The sequence below is a fragment of the Carcharodon carcharias genome, chromosome 21 (assembly GCF_017639515.1).
Source record: "Carcharodon carcharias isolate sCarCar2 chromosome 21, sCarCar2.pri, whole genome shotgun sequence".
Taxonomy (NCBI): domain Eukaryota; kingdom Metazoa; phylum Chordata; class Chondrichthyes; order Lamniformes; family Lamnidae; genus Carcharodon; species Carcharodon carcharias.
Window position 1 is genome coordinate 34,252,327 of NC_054487.1, and position 15,164 is coordinate 34,267,490.

A 15,164-nucleotide genomic window follows, 5' to 3' on the forward strand; every position below is an offset into this window, starting at 1 on the left:
CAGCCACTCCAGTTCTTAACTTACTTCTAGAAAACAGTACTTAAATAAAGCCAATGGATCAAGGGTGACAGACTTCTGGGTAGAATAGATAATTAAGGATTCAAATTGTGTTTGCTCAAATATACTGTAACAAAATAAAGAGAACAGGAAAACTGAATTGAGCAAATATTTCCTTAAGATGGGCAGAATTTACAATTGTGTGCCAAAAATGCAAACCTCAAGTTAAACCAACTAAAACCTTCATTAATTATAGTTCAAAGTGTAAAAATTTAAGTTAATTGCAAATAAAACAGTTCCTCCTCTTTCTAAAATTATGTTTTAGATAGTCATCCAATGGAAATACACTGCCCTCAAAATTAATCTAACAGTAAACTTGAGTAGCTGTTATTGAAACAATCTCCCAGCTTGGCTTCCCTTCTCCGCAGGATTCAGAGAAAAATTGAGCGTCCCCATTTCCACAGAACAAAATTATATAATGCTAGATGGTAACATGTCTTAAAAGTTTTAATATAGCCGGATAAATCAGCTTACTTCATTCATTGCCAGGGTAATAAAGACATCAATGATGCAGGTTTAAAGGTGGGGCAAAGATAAAAACAAACACGGTACTGAAACTTTTAAAAGCCATTATTCCAGAAACAGCACCAGTTTTTACTGGCCTTTGAAAGCTACAGATAGATTTAATATTTCATTCCAAATGCCCTACTACTACTACTTTGGATAATGAATTCATTTTCTGTACGGTCAGAAAATCCTGAATGGGTTGGAAAGAAATAAAAGTTTCACTTTTTGTAGCTTTATTATTCTGTATCACTAGAACTGCAATGTAGTTACATCTTATCCACAGAACAAGAACATTATTATTTGGCAATATAATGCTCATGTTGATGCAATTAGAGATGAATTTTAATTTGCTTTTAGTTTGTCTGATCAATGGAGATGGGGATTTGCTCAATCCCTCTCCAAATCCAAGAGCAGAGAAGCCTGGCTTGGAGTATTTCAATGACATTTTAAATAAATTTCTGAAAGTGAAAAACTCCACATAATATATTAAAATATGTGACTTACCTCAGCGAGGATGTTTCTGCGTTTTGCTTTTTTGATAGCTCTATTTTTCAATACGTCTTCACTTGCAACTGAGAAGGTTCCTGCCTAGAAAGCAAAAATACATCTGTCAGAAAAAGATGTCAACAAATAATCTTTTACTATGGATAACCAAATGCGAGATTATGTTAAGATGCAATAAAATATTGGTGCGGTTCAGCTATATCCTCACCTGGAATCTGGAGGTTGAGAGTTCCAATAGTTCAGGAGGACATTAGGCCCCATAGGCCAAAGAATAAGGAATTCTCTGTGCTTCTGCCAACATATCTTCAGCAAACAACAATGCCAAAGCTGGGGTTTCATGTCATTTACCATTCGTGGGACATTGCTACGTCCTACTTGGCTGGTGCATTTCTACACAACAGTGAACACGCTTCAAATATAATTCATTGAGATGGCTGGAGGATATGGCATAATACTATAAGTGTTCTTCTGTTTTTACATAATAGCATCACACTGAAGAGATCTGCCAGTATTAGAAAATTGCAGTTTATAGCTCTTTAGAAACAAGTTTTTTTAAGCAGATTAAGCAACCCCCAAATGTTTATAATTTATTTGTGAGCTTCACTACTTTAGCAGTGAGTGGCACTATGTATTTCCAGCAGAGCTTTTCCTAGCATAACTCATCAGAAGTGTGGCCACTGGGCTGCAAGCCATATTTCTTTAAATAAGTTGATTTATCTTGCCTTCAGCCAATACAAGTCTTACTCCAAAAACTTTTGCGCATAATCCAGACTGACATTCCAGTGTAGGAATGAAAAAGGGTTACACTGCTGGAGGTGTTGTCTTTCAGTCAATTTTAAACTGAAGCCCCTATTAGGTGGGCATAAAAGCTCACGAGGTAGAGGAGCAGCAAGGAAAACCTCAGCATCTTCATAGAAAAGTTGCACCATAGTAGGAGGCTATTCAGCCCATTGAACTTGTGCCAGCTCTTGCAAGAGCAATTTAGCTAGTCCTAGCTGCCACCACCGCCACCATCCCTTCAACCTTTTCCCTGTAGCACTGCAAACCTTTTCCCTTCAGGTGTTCATAATTTTTGAAAGTCACGGCTGAATCAGCGTCCTTCCCCATCCTCTCATTCAGTGCTATCCAGAGTATAACTACTTGTTTTTCCTCATAGTGCCTTTGGGGTTCTTTATTTTTCCACGAATGGGAAGATAAATTCTATCTACTCTGTCTGGAATCATGATTTTGAAAACTTCCATCAAATCTCCTCTCAAACTTCTCTACTCTAAAGGAGGACAATCCCAGTTTCTCCAATTTATCCATGTAACTGAAGTCCCTCATGTATGGTGTGATGAATACTTTCCACTTGCCTGGATGAGTGCAGCTCCAGCAACACTGAAGAAGCTTGACACCATCCAAGACAAAGCAGCCCACTTGATCAGCACCCCATCCACCACCTTAAACATTCACTCCCTCCACCACTGGCTGGCAGCAGTGTGCGCCATCTATAAGATGCACTACAGCAACTGGCCAAGCCTCCTCTGACAGCACCTTCCGAACTTCTGACCTCTATCTCTTAGGAGGACAAGGACAGAAGACGTAAGGGAACACCACCATCTGCAAGTTGTCCTCTAAGCCACACACTACCCTGGCTTGGAACTATATTGCTCTTCCTTCACTGCTGCTACATCAAAATCCAAGAACTAATTTTCTAAAAATTGTGGCATACCTACATGAGATGAACTGCAGCGTTTCAAGGTGGCAGCTCACTACCACCTTCTCAAGGGCAATTAGGGTTGGACAACAAATGCAGGCCTTGCCAGCAATGCTCGCATCCCGTGGAAGAATTAAAAACTTCCAGTTGAGGCTGGACCAGTGATTGATAAAGGTTCACCATAACTTCCTTGATTTTGCATTCTATGCTTTGCTTTATAAGCCCAGAATCCTGTTTGCCTTTTAACTACTTTCTCAACCTGCCCTGCCACCTTCGACAATTTGTGCAACTTTACCCCCAGGCTTCCCTGTTCCTGCACCCACTTTAGAACTGTATTCCCTTTAGAGATTACATTGCCTCTCTTTTTCCTTCCTACCAAAATGCATTGATTTGCACTTCTCTGCGTTAAAAATTTCCTCTGCTACGTGACTGCATTTTCTACCAGCCTGGTGATGTCCTCTTGAAATCCATCACTATCCTCCTCACTGTTGACAATGCTTCCAGGTTTTGTGCCATCTGCAAACTTACATTGTGTCTTGTATATCCAAGACTAAATCATTGTCATGCAAAGCAGTGGTCCTAGTACCTACCTTGGGGAACCCCATTGTGCATCTTTTTCCATTCCATAAAACTAGTTTTCTTATCCATGCTGCCACTGTGCCTTTTATCCTAGCCAATATTTATTTCTCAAATTGTAAGAGATGTCATTATCTCATAGCTGTTCATAGGATCTTGCTGCATTATAACAGGTCATTTCTTAAGTTCTTCATTGGCTGAAGTACTTGAGATCGTGAAAGACAACGTAGGAGCTAAATTGAGCCATGTGGCACCTTTTTGCCACTACGTAGCCACACAACAGAAAATGTGAAACAGGATGCACTGGCAAGAAATGCGTAAGATACCACCTTGGTTAAGGGTTTTGCATGCATGTGCCAAATCATCTCTGGTAACATACAGAACAGCAAGATGGCAACACAAATTGATTTGATGCCAGCTCTGCCATTTTCAACCTCCACATTCCAGCCAACATCCTGCCTCAACCTTGCACAGCTGAACACAACATAAACAAAATGAAGACAACTCTGCACTGCCTGTCCACTGCCAGAAACTTTCCTCCCCACTAGCATTTAAAGGAACCATGAACCACTCATATGTTAGTTTCTAGGTTATTTCTTCTGGCTACTGGGTGCAACTGCATGTGCTTTTGGAGCTTTGCGGTACCTAGCTGAAATTTGAATACTCTGCAGTCTGGCTGACATTAATGATGTTATTTGGTCATTTATAATGTGCTGAAAAGTTGCTTTCAGACATGGGTAGCTTGATAGAATTTTCTCTTGCAACTGAATATGGTTGGGAGAATGAAGTGAGACCACACAGATAAACACATGGGTGAGAAAGGAATAGGACACATTGATGGGATTGGAAGAAGAGCGGGAGAAGGCTTCAAGGGAGCATTGTTTTTAATAACCTCTTTGATGTTGCGAATGTTTTGTAGTTACATATGAAATACTTTTCAAGCAAGTCTTTTTTTCTGCAGGGTATGGAGTTCAGATAGCATGCATAGATGTACATAGATGATGCTCAACTGCAGGATCTCATACACACAGCCTATTTACACTTTTAATCCACAATAAAAAAAAATCGCACCCACTAACTAATCACTGATTTACAATGAAAAACAATTATCCAATTATGAAGGTAGCATGTACACAGGCTCTCATATTACTTAGGTTTCAATCCTATGTCATCCTCATCAGGAATGCTATGGTTACAATATAAAACATTAAGGAAACGTAAGTTTCCTAGCTTGAGGGGTATTTACTCAAAGGAAATAAAGACTATTCTTTATGTGTCTACCAAATTCCAATCTAGTGGCCAAATTTTGGTTCCTGGTACAGCCAGTACTTAACTGCCTCTGCATGTCCAGCATCTGTTCCTAATTTGCTGTTAGCATCCTATTAACCCGTCACTAGCCTTAATACCACATAATTACCTATGTAGCCTACCATGCCTATTTCACATGTTCCAGTATACTGCATTTGGGCCTGTTGGGCCACATGACCCATTTCTGTGCTGTATGTAATACTATGCAAGGTCAGCCACCAAAATTTTATTGAAAAGCAGCAACTATATCAAATCAAGATGAGGCAAAATTTGAAAATATACTCCAGACGTTTAAAGTCAGTAAAGCTTTCCCCAAGATGCCTGGCTCAAATTATTCCAACTCTCTCCAACAATGGATGCTAAGAAAAGGATCAGAGCAAGAGACTGTCAATTTAAGGCCAGTAGCCATCGAAATACAATGTTCTCAAAGCAGAGGTTAATTCTAGGCTGCAGCCTTTGTCTAGCTAGCATACAGAATCATCCCATGAACAGCTTTAGGTGTATCTGATAAATTGTTCTATAGACAAGATACCACTAAAACAAAAACAGAATTACCTGGAAAAACTCAGCAGGTCTGGCAGCATCGGCGGAGAAGAAAAGAGTTGACGTTTCGAGTCCTCATGACCCTTCGACAGAACTACTAAATTTATTTATCGGCCATACCCTGGAGGTACCCCTTCAAGATGCACTACTTGACCCCTCTGAAGTCCCAATGTACTGACTATGCGGGAATTGCTAAGTTTGGACTTCTGATAGGCAATTCCCCTGCATCTGGAACCCTCCAAATAAGTCTCCAACTCAGATTACCCAGGAAAAGTTAGAAGGATTCAAACCATTTCTAACTCCTAGGTAACTATACTACTAGCACCCCTCCACCCATCCCGGCTCCCCGCTGGACACACGCACCCCCTCCCACTTAGCTTACACACTTACCTTCTCTCTGTAGCTTCTCAAAGAAGCTTTTGGACCTTTAAACTCTTATTGTGGCTCATTAATATTCTTTAGAAAAATCAAACTAGATTTCAATCCACCTCTGTCCTACCATCAGATTAAATGAAATAACATGAGCCAATTGTAAGCTTACTGTGTTGGACAGGAAATTCTGCATAAGGAAGCTGCAATGAGCTCAACTTATCTACATGCTAACAACCTAAGAACAGGGAACAGAATGGCTACTACGTTGGCTCTCTGAAGCTTCAAAAATTAGAACACCTGTTCGCTCATTGCAGATAGTCAAGTCGCGGTATTAACTAATAAATCATGGTATTCAGATGCGTCACAGAACATCTGGCAAAAGCGTGAGCAACAGTAGTAAACTCTCCTCAACGTCAAAGACTTTTAACGGACTTAATCCCCCAGGTGCGTGTGTCCAGCGGGGAGCCGGGATGGGTGGGGGGTAGTAGTATAGTTACCTAGGAGTTAGAAATGGTTTGAATCCTTCTAACTTTTCCTGGGTAATCTGAGTTGGAGACTTATTTGGAGGGCTCCAGATGCAGGGGAATTGCCTATCAGAAGTCCAAACTTGGCAATTCTCACATAGTCAGTGCATTGGGACTTCAGAGGGGTCAAGTAGTGCATCTTGAAGGGGTACCTCCAGGGTATGGCCGATAAATAAATTTAGTGGTATTTTGTCTATCGAACAATTTATCAGATACACCTAAAGCTCCTGTTCAAGCACTGCCATTTTTGTGATATCGCCCACCGCTCATACACATACCCTAACAGCACTATACTATTTATTTAATTTGTGCTATGCTCACCTTCAGATCTCAAGAAGTATTTACAGTACTCCAGTGAATAGGCTTTTGACTGCTGTATCCCAACAGCAGTGAGGAAATAAAAGATTCATCTGACATACACCTGAAACTACTGTCATAACCGATGCAGTTGCTAAAGTGGAGTAATTTAAAAAATCCCAGAGGGAAACTTTAAACAACTGTCATAACCTACAATTTTAAGTGTTGTGTTTGAGATGTGATTCTAAACTCAGGAATCAGACCATTAGTTCTCCAGGTTTTACATTAAACTAAATGAAACATTGATCAATTTACACAGGTTAAAATATATGTACACATGGCTACAAATTACTTTCATAACTTTTAACAAATTCCCAAACTAATCTCCATTAACACAACAGCAACCCATAGACTTAAGCACACACCAGGTAAAGCATTTTCACTGTACAAATTCAACATGAGATTCTTTCACTGTGGAGCCAGCTGAAGGCTTGCAGCTGCCTTTTGATCTTACATTGCCTCTGCCTGTACACCTGAAAACTACTGAAGTTATACCTACCACCACTGATGGAATTCAAATTCTCACTGTCAAACAGTCTCTTTGAACTTTACTTTTTAACAATGAAATCCCATTCATTGTACCAATTTTATTAGTAATATAAACATATTGCTTGATAGCTGTTAGAAAGGCTTCAAGTTTTCACCCCATTTCTTTAACGTTTTATTCAAAAAATGCATATACAAGTTATCTCTCTTACATATCAAAACTAGCACATCTCAAAGCACCCAGACTAGCTGGCTTTAATCCAATCAAGACATTCCCGCAGACCAAACCTCTATTTTAAAAAAAATATTTTCCAAAATATTATATTCATTAATAGCTTCATGACATTACTAAGGATGGGTCTTTTGCAATATTGGAATGCAAAGCATGAAAAGTATATTCTGTTCATTACAGGATTAAGTAATTCCAATGCACTTTCATTCTACAAATACAAATATTAGTTTTCTGATATTTTCTCTAAGCCAATCAATTTGGATAGACTCTCATTCCACAATCAGCAGATACAAAAGTGTCTTAAACACTTTCTAAACATTGCTTCACTCTTTACCAATTGCCAATGCAGAACCATCAAATTTGGCATATGGACTCAGGTTCAGTTCAACCTCGCCCTCCAAACCACCCCACCCCCCACTTGACATTTAACATGATATTGTATAGATAACTGCTGTTTATCCCTGAACCCACTACTACCACCAACACTGCTGCAATCAAACCCAGAAAAACCTTACACTTTAATATGGCAATTTGACAGCATTCATCCCTGACAGAGACTGTGTACACACCTCTTCAGACTCTTCCTCCTGATCCCAATTCCGGTCAGTTAGTTCCTTGTCTGCAGTTCTCTTTGCCATTATGTTGTTACTGAAACAAAATTAGCAAAAATTATTCTTTTAACATTGCTGGATGACTGATCTGAAACCAAAATAAACAAAGATATTAAGTTAATCATTGTATATCAAGGGTAAGAATAGAGAAAAGCCCAAAATTTGGTCAATGGAAATATAATTCTTATCAACTGTAATTTTGTTAGGCTAACTTTGACCTTTAATGCAGTATTGAGGAAGTACTGCACTGATAGAAATGGGGTGTTTCAGATGGCACCTCAAGCTGAAACCCGGTCTTTCATCTCACATTAGCGTAAAAAATTACACGGACAATTGAAAGAAAAAGGGCGTTTCCCTGGTCAATATTTATCCTGCAACCAAAACAGCCAAGAAAGATTCTCATTTGTTTCTGGAACCTTACTGTGTGCAAGTTGACTGCCATGTTCACTTACATAACATAATTATACTTAAGGATTTATAATTTAATATGTTATGTGGCAGAGAGCCATTAAAGAATTAATGTGCCACAGGACAAAAGCAGAAAGTCTACAAGGTGCATGAAGACAGTAGGAAAAGGGAATAGGAAAAGGAAAGATATAACATATCTTGTGCACTGAAGCACCAAATGCATTATTTTTGAACTCTGAAGGATCATATGGACTTGAAACATTAACTTTGTTTCTCTCTCCACATATGCTGTTACACCAGCTCAGTTTTTCCAGCATTTTCTGTTTTTGTTTCAGATTTCCAGCATCCACAGTATTTTGCTTTTATACTTTTGAACTGCAGTTGCTTATATAAGAAATTTGCAAATAGCAAGGTTCCATACAAGGCAAGTATTGAATGACCAGATAATCAGCTTATGGCGGTGTTGGTTGACAGAGAAATATTCAGCAGGGAACTGGGAGAACACACTTTTTCTAATAGTGTCAACAGGTCTCTTACATTCATGAGCAGACAAATTGACAGAGTATCCTAAAGATAGAATCTCCAACAAGACAATACTCCTTCCATTTTATACAAATGCCAGCTGTGATTTTAAACTCAAATCTACAGAATTAGTCTCCACTCAATCTGCAAATTTTGTGTGAATAATCCAGACTCCAGCATTAATAATGAACTTGAGTTTATTTAAAACTATGTTGCCCATGCTTTAACACGCACCATGCCCCATTCATCCATCACACTGTGTTCACTAACCTGCATTGGTTCCCAATTTAACAATAGCTTGATTTTAAAATTCCTATGCTTTATTCTCAAATCCCTCTATGGTATCACCACCCCTGCCTCCCCAACTCCAACGCCTTCCAGCCCCACAATGTTCCAAGATATCCGTGCTCTTCCAATTCTGGCCTTGAGCATCACTAATTTTAATTCTCCACCATTGGAAGCTGTGCCTTCAATTACCAAAATAAGCAAAAATATTAAGTTAATCATTGTATGTCAAGAGCAAAAATAGAGAAAAGCCCAAAATTTGGTCAATTAAAATATAATTCCTATCAACTGTAATCTTGTTAGGTTAACTTTGGCTCAATGTCAAATTTTGCTTAATAAAGCTCCTGTGAAGTGCCTTGGAACATTTTATTACGTTAAAGATACTGTATAAAAACAAGACGCTATTTGTATTAATACTTGAATAAAAGCACTTAAGGATACCTGGCGCCATTCCCCAACAGAAAGTCAATATTTGCGTGAAGAGGAGAAATTTGACCAAAGGTTTAAAAAAGAAACAGCCCAAAATGATTTTACCCAAGATGCTTAAACCAAAGGAGATATTCATTCCCTCAATGTTGGCTGGATTTTAATTCTTATCCCAAATACAAAATAGCATCTAAACAATGTGCCACCCAATTTCCCCACAAAGACTATACTGTGGAATCATAAAGTAGCATCTGTATTCCACAAGTTGTGACCCAATAATGAGAAATTACTTACCACAAACTCTTTATTAGAAACAGGGTGTGCCATATTTCATTCAGGAAGGTTTAAATCCAACATAAGTTATGAGAAAATGAACTAATAAAGTGGAGGACCCAATCTAAAGGACAAAGGGAGAAATAATATTACTTACCTTGATTAATTCCCCTTACTCAAGATGGCCTTTCCAGCCATGTGTGTATCAGAAGAAAATAACTATAAGAATTAAATTTAATTTCTCACAATTAAATTTAAGACCAATCTTTATTTTGGTTGATTATCTCTTCTCAGCTGGGGTCCTAACTCCATCAGTGTAGTTCTTATCTTCCACCCAGAGACTGTTCAAGAGTATACATTATGGAAGTTGCTCAAATGCTTCTCATTTATATGGGAATTGGTGCTTTGCATCAGTTTGGAGGGTGATTAGGAGGCAACTAAGTTATGAAAGGTTGGTAGCAGCTAAATTTGAGCTCAAGTAACTTTATAAACCACTCTTGCAGCTTATGACATCACCCAGACCCTTAAAAGAGATTGTTGCCTCATAATCATTTGATAAGCATTATTTTCTGGCAACATTTTTCTGCAATAATTCAAAAACTAGAATACATCTGTACTAATTCTGATCACAGACCTCTGTATGTTCTGTTTAAAAATCACAAATTGCAACTCTATTTGTTTAAAGGCAAAAAGTTAATCAGAATCCAGAATTGCAGATGAACCACTAGCTTTGCTTGCTAGCCTGACACTATCTGGTACAAAACATTACCTGTCTTGTCCATTGCTTATGCTTTAGTTACAATGCATCTCAATCTGCTGGCTTAATTTATTTCATCTTAACTACTTAACCAAAGCTGCATCACAAACTTCACCCAGAGAAAAAAAAATCTGAGAAACATTCAATTTTAAACTTATCATTAATACTTAAAATACTTAATCTTAAATACTAAGTGCAATAACATAACTCTCAGCATTGAAGAAAAACCAATTCAGCTCATTGTGTCTGTGACAGCTGAAAAGAACTATCTAGCCTAACACCATTTTCCAGTTCTTGGTCCTTAGCCATGTACATTATGGCACCTCTCATACTTTTTTTTATGTCAATTGAAGGCTTCTGCCGCTAACACCCTTTCAGGTACTGGGCTCCAGACGCCCAAATTCTCTTTCAACTTCCCTCAAATTCTCCTGCCAATTACTTTAAAATGTATGCCCCCTGGTTGTTAACTCCTCTACCAACGGAAACAAGTCTTTCCCATCCATGCTACCTATCTAGGCCCCTCAATATAAATCAATTAGCTAAGCATGGCGCATGAATGTATTTACAATATAGGGCAGTAATTCAAGCCGCAACGCCCTAATGTTGTTTAATCTATTTGGCATTCTCTTTGCTTCTTTCATCTATTGTGCAAAATTTACATCCTAGAATCACAGAGTGGTTGTGATACAGGTGGTGGCCATTCAGCCCATCAAGTCCATACCACCTCTCTGCAAGAGCAACACAGCTAGTCCCATTCATCTGCCCTTTCCCTGTAACCTTGCACATTTTATTATCTTCAGATATTTATCCACTTCCTTTTTGAAATCACAATTGAATCTTCTTCTACCACTCTCTCAGGCAGTGCATTTCAGATCCTGGTCAACGCATAAAAATATATATTCTCAAGTTTCCTTTTTGTCAATCACCTCAAATTTGTGCCCTCTGATTCTCAGTCCCTCTGCCAAAGGGGACAGTTTCTCTATCTACTGTGTGTAGACCTCTCACGATTCTGAACATCTCTGTCAAATCACCTCTCAATCATCTCTTCTCAAAAGGAGACCAACGCCTGCTTCACCGATAAGTGAAGTCCCTCAGCCCTTGTACCATTCTTGCAAATCTTTTCTGTGCCCTCTTGAAAGCTTCCACCATTGTCCCGAAAATGTGGTGCCCAGAACTGGACATAATACTCCAGGTGTTTTGGCTCTCAAGGTTTCTATTTACAAAGTCCAAGAACCCATATGCCTTGTTAACCATTTTCTCAAGCTCTCCTACCACCAAAGATTTCTGCATAGATACAAACATACAAATTAGGAGCAAGGTTAAGTCATTCAGGCCCTCAAGTCTGCTCTGCCATTCAAGATGATCATGGTCAATCAGATTGTGGCCTCAACTCCACATTCACACCTACCCCCGACATAACTTCCTTCTTAGTCAAGAATCTATCTACCTCTGCCTTAAAAATATTCAATGACTCGCCTCCACCACTTTCTGGGGAAGAGATTCATGACCCTCAGAAAAAAATTCTCATCTCTGTCTTAAATGGGAGATCCCTTAAATTAAACTACATCTCCCTACTTCTAGACTCTCCCACAAGGGGAAACATCCTTTCAGCATCCACCTTGTCAAGTCTCCTCAGGATCTTTGTGTTTCAATAAGGTCACCTCTCACTATTCTAAATTCCAATGGATACAGGCCTAGCCTGTCCAACCTTTTCTCATAAGATGACTGATACATGTGATGGGGAGTTAAGTGAACATTCTCCAAACTGCTTCTAACGCATTTATATCCTTTCTTAAATATGGAGACCAAAACTGTACACAGTACGCCAGATGTGGTCTCACCAACACCCTGTACAACAGAACATCCTTATTTTTATATTCCATTCCCCTTGCAATAAAAGCCAACATTCCATTTGCCTTCTTAATCTCTTGCTTTACCTGCATACTAATGTTTTGTGATTCATGTACCAGGACACCCTCTGTGCCTCAGAGTTCCGCAATCTCTTACCATTTAAATAATAGTTTTTCTATTCTTCCTGGCAAAGAGGACAAATTCACATTTTCCCACATTTTACTCCATCTGCCAAATTTTTGCCCACTCACTTAACCTATCTATACCCCTTTGCAGATCCCTTATGCCCTCTTCACAACTTACTTTCCTTTGCCCTATCAGCAAATTTAGCAACGATACATTTGGTCCCTTCATCAAGGTCATTGATATAAATTGTAAATAGTTGAGGCCCCAGCACTAATCACTGTGGCACTCCACATGTTACATCTTGCCAATCCCAAAATAATTCATTGATGCCTACTCTGTTTCCTGTTGGCTAACCAATCCTCTATCCATGTTAATATGCCCCTCTACACCATGAACTCTTATTTTGCATCATAACCTTTGATGTAGCAATGCCTTATAGCAAATGCCTTCTGGAAATCGAAGTACAGCACATCCACCCACAGATCCCCCTTTATCCATGTTGCTTGTTACTTCCTCAAAGGACTCCAATAAATTAGTCAAACATGACTTTCCATTCACAAAACCATGTTGACTCTGCCTGATTGCATTCAGATTTTCCAAGTGCCCCACTAGAACCTCCTTAATAATAGATTCCAGCATTTTTCTCATTACAGGTGTTAAACTAACTGGCCTGTAATTTCCTGCTTTGTCTCCCTCCTTTCTTGAATAGAGGAGTTATATTCACTAATTACCAAACCGATGGGATCCTTCCAGAATCTCAGGGATTTTGGAAAATTAAAACCAACCTACTATTTCAACAGCCACTTCTTTTAAGGCTCTGGGATGAAGTCCACTAGGACCTGGGGACTTGCCAGTTTTTAGTTCGAATAATTTTCTCAGTACCCTTTCCCTGGTGTTTGTAACTGTTTTAAGTTCCTCTTTCCCTTTCAGCTCCTGATTTACACTTACTTCTGGGATCTTATTTGTATTCTCTACAGTGGAGACCAATGCAAAATATCTGTTCATTTCATCCACCATTTCCTTATTTCCCAATATTAATTTGTTATAAAATAGAGATAGTTTTAAGTAAGTTGTGTATGTATTTGGAGGTATTAGGAATAAAGAATATCTAAGTTTAATTTGTATTTCTGTATTTTGTGGGTTAAAAGGGTGAAACCAGAGTTTTAGTTTCACTTTAAAAGATGCCTGCATTTTAATGAGGTTTTATGACTTGAAGGAGTGTTAAAACAAGGTAGGAAAAAAACTGCGCTGTTGCCTAGCAACAGGGGTCCAGAGAAAAAGAGAGAGGCCCCCCCTCATACACAGAGAAACTGAAAGCAGTCTGAGTTCAGTTGTCAGTGTGCTCTGAAGTTGAAAGGAATTGCTAGCTGAAGCAGCATAGGAGAGGGACAGATAGCAAGTCCAAACTAAAATTGAAGCCAGCTGCCAAGAGAAGCAGAAAACAGGAGAGGGGACTTTAAGGAGCAGGTTCCAAGAACTAAAGAAGAAAGTCCCCAAATCCAGTGGAGTGGAACACGAAAGGTCCCAAGAGGACAGTTAAGTCAAAAAATAACAGGACCATTTCCAGGTTCCTGTCTTTAAGTGAAGTTAAGAATGAGGAGCAGAGAAAGGCTCCAAGCTTCAAGGGAGAAGCTGCAAGAAGCAGGTTTAAAACAATATAGCCTGCAAGAAGCCAACTAAGTATCTGTAACTTTTTACTATGGGCATGTGAAGCAGTGGTGTTCGGTTGGCACGGCTTAGTCAGTAAGAGAGAGTGTGCGGAAGGAAGCTTGAGAGCATGTGGCGATCCAGGAGAGCTTGAAGCCCTGGAGGTGGATCCTTGTGGAAGGCATCTGGAGAGAAAGTAAGTGTCGTTTGGGAGAAGATTCCAAAGTGGGTCCTTCGAAAGTGGAGATTGGAAACTATGTGTGAAAGGCGGAATTCAGTGAGACCAGTTGGTTCATGGTATGACAAGTGGCTCGGGCTTTTGGGGGGGGGGGGGGGGCGTGTGTGTGTGTGGGGTGAGGTGCGCCGAGTTGAGGAGAGATCCGAAGCATTTGTTTAGGGTGACATCTGTCATTTGGTTTCAGAGTGTGGTGTGTCTGACCAGAGGTCACCTATTGGTATACATGGACTGTGTATTTACTGAGATCATGAGAGTATGGGATAACTTTTGTGACTTGTGTTGTCCTTACAAAGCTGTATATATCTGTAACGCTGTTGTGGGTGAAGGAGTATTGTAATATAGTTCATCTTTTTCTGTTTAATAATTTTTTAAAATTTTATTAAAAGTTCATCAGTTGACTCCTGTAGCAACTCTCCACGTAACTAAACAAAAAATAAAAGTTACAATCTATCAAGCTGGGTTCCACCCTGGGATCTGGCTTGCCCAGAAATAACATCAGCTGGTGCTACTTCTGGGCAAGCCAGATCCCAGGGTGGAACCCGGCTTGATAGATTGTAACTTTTATTTTTTGTTTAGTTACGTGGAGAGTTGCTACAGGAGTCAACTGATGAACTTTTAATAAAATTTTTAAAAATTATTAAACAGAAAAAGATGAACTATATTACAATACGCCTTCATCCACTTCCCCATTCTACTCTCTAGAGAACCAACACATTTTTTTTTCCTTTTTAAATACCTGTACAAACTCTTAACTGTTTTTATATTTCTAGCTAGCTTTCTCTCGTACTCCAATTTCCCCCTCCTTGTTAATCTTTTAGTTATTCTTTGCTGTTTTTTATATTCTGTCTGATCTTCTGA

General features: G+C 39.1%; 1 protein-coding gene across 2 annotated transcripts in view; it reads right to left on the reverse strand.

Moving 5' to 3' along the window:
- Nucleotides 1-15,164, reverse strand: part of nup50 (nucleoporin 50) — a 78,212-nt gene that overhangs the window by 49,730 nt on the left and 13,318 nt on the right. The window contains exons 2-4 of one of the 2 annotated variants that reach the window (XM_041215577.1): nt 9,709-9,811; nt 7,732-7,810; nt 1,069-1,152 (exon numbers count right to left, since the gene is read on the reverse strand). In XM_041215577.1, the coding sequence (XP_041071511.1) occupies nt 1,069-1,152; nt 7,732-7,800 (153 nt within the window). In that variant the 5' untranslated portion in view covers nt 7,801-7,810; nt 9,709-9,811. The remainder of the gene's footprint in view (nt 1-1,068; nt 1,153-7,731; nt 7,811-9,708; nt 9,812-15,164) is intronic. The other variant, XM_041215576.1, reaches the window with a different exon arrangement.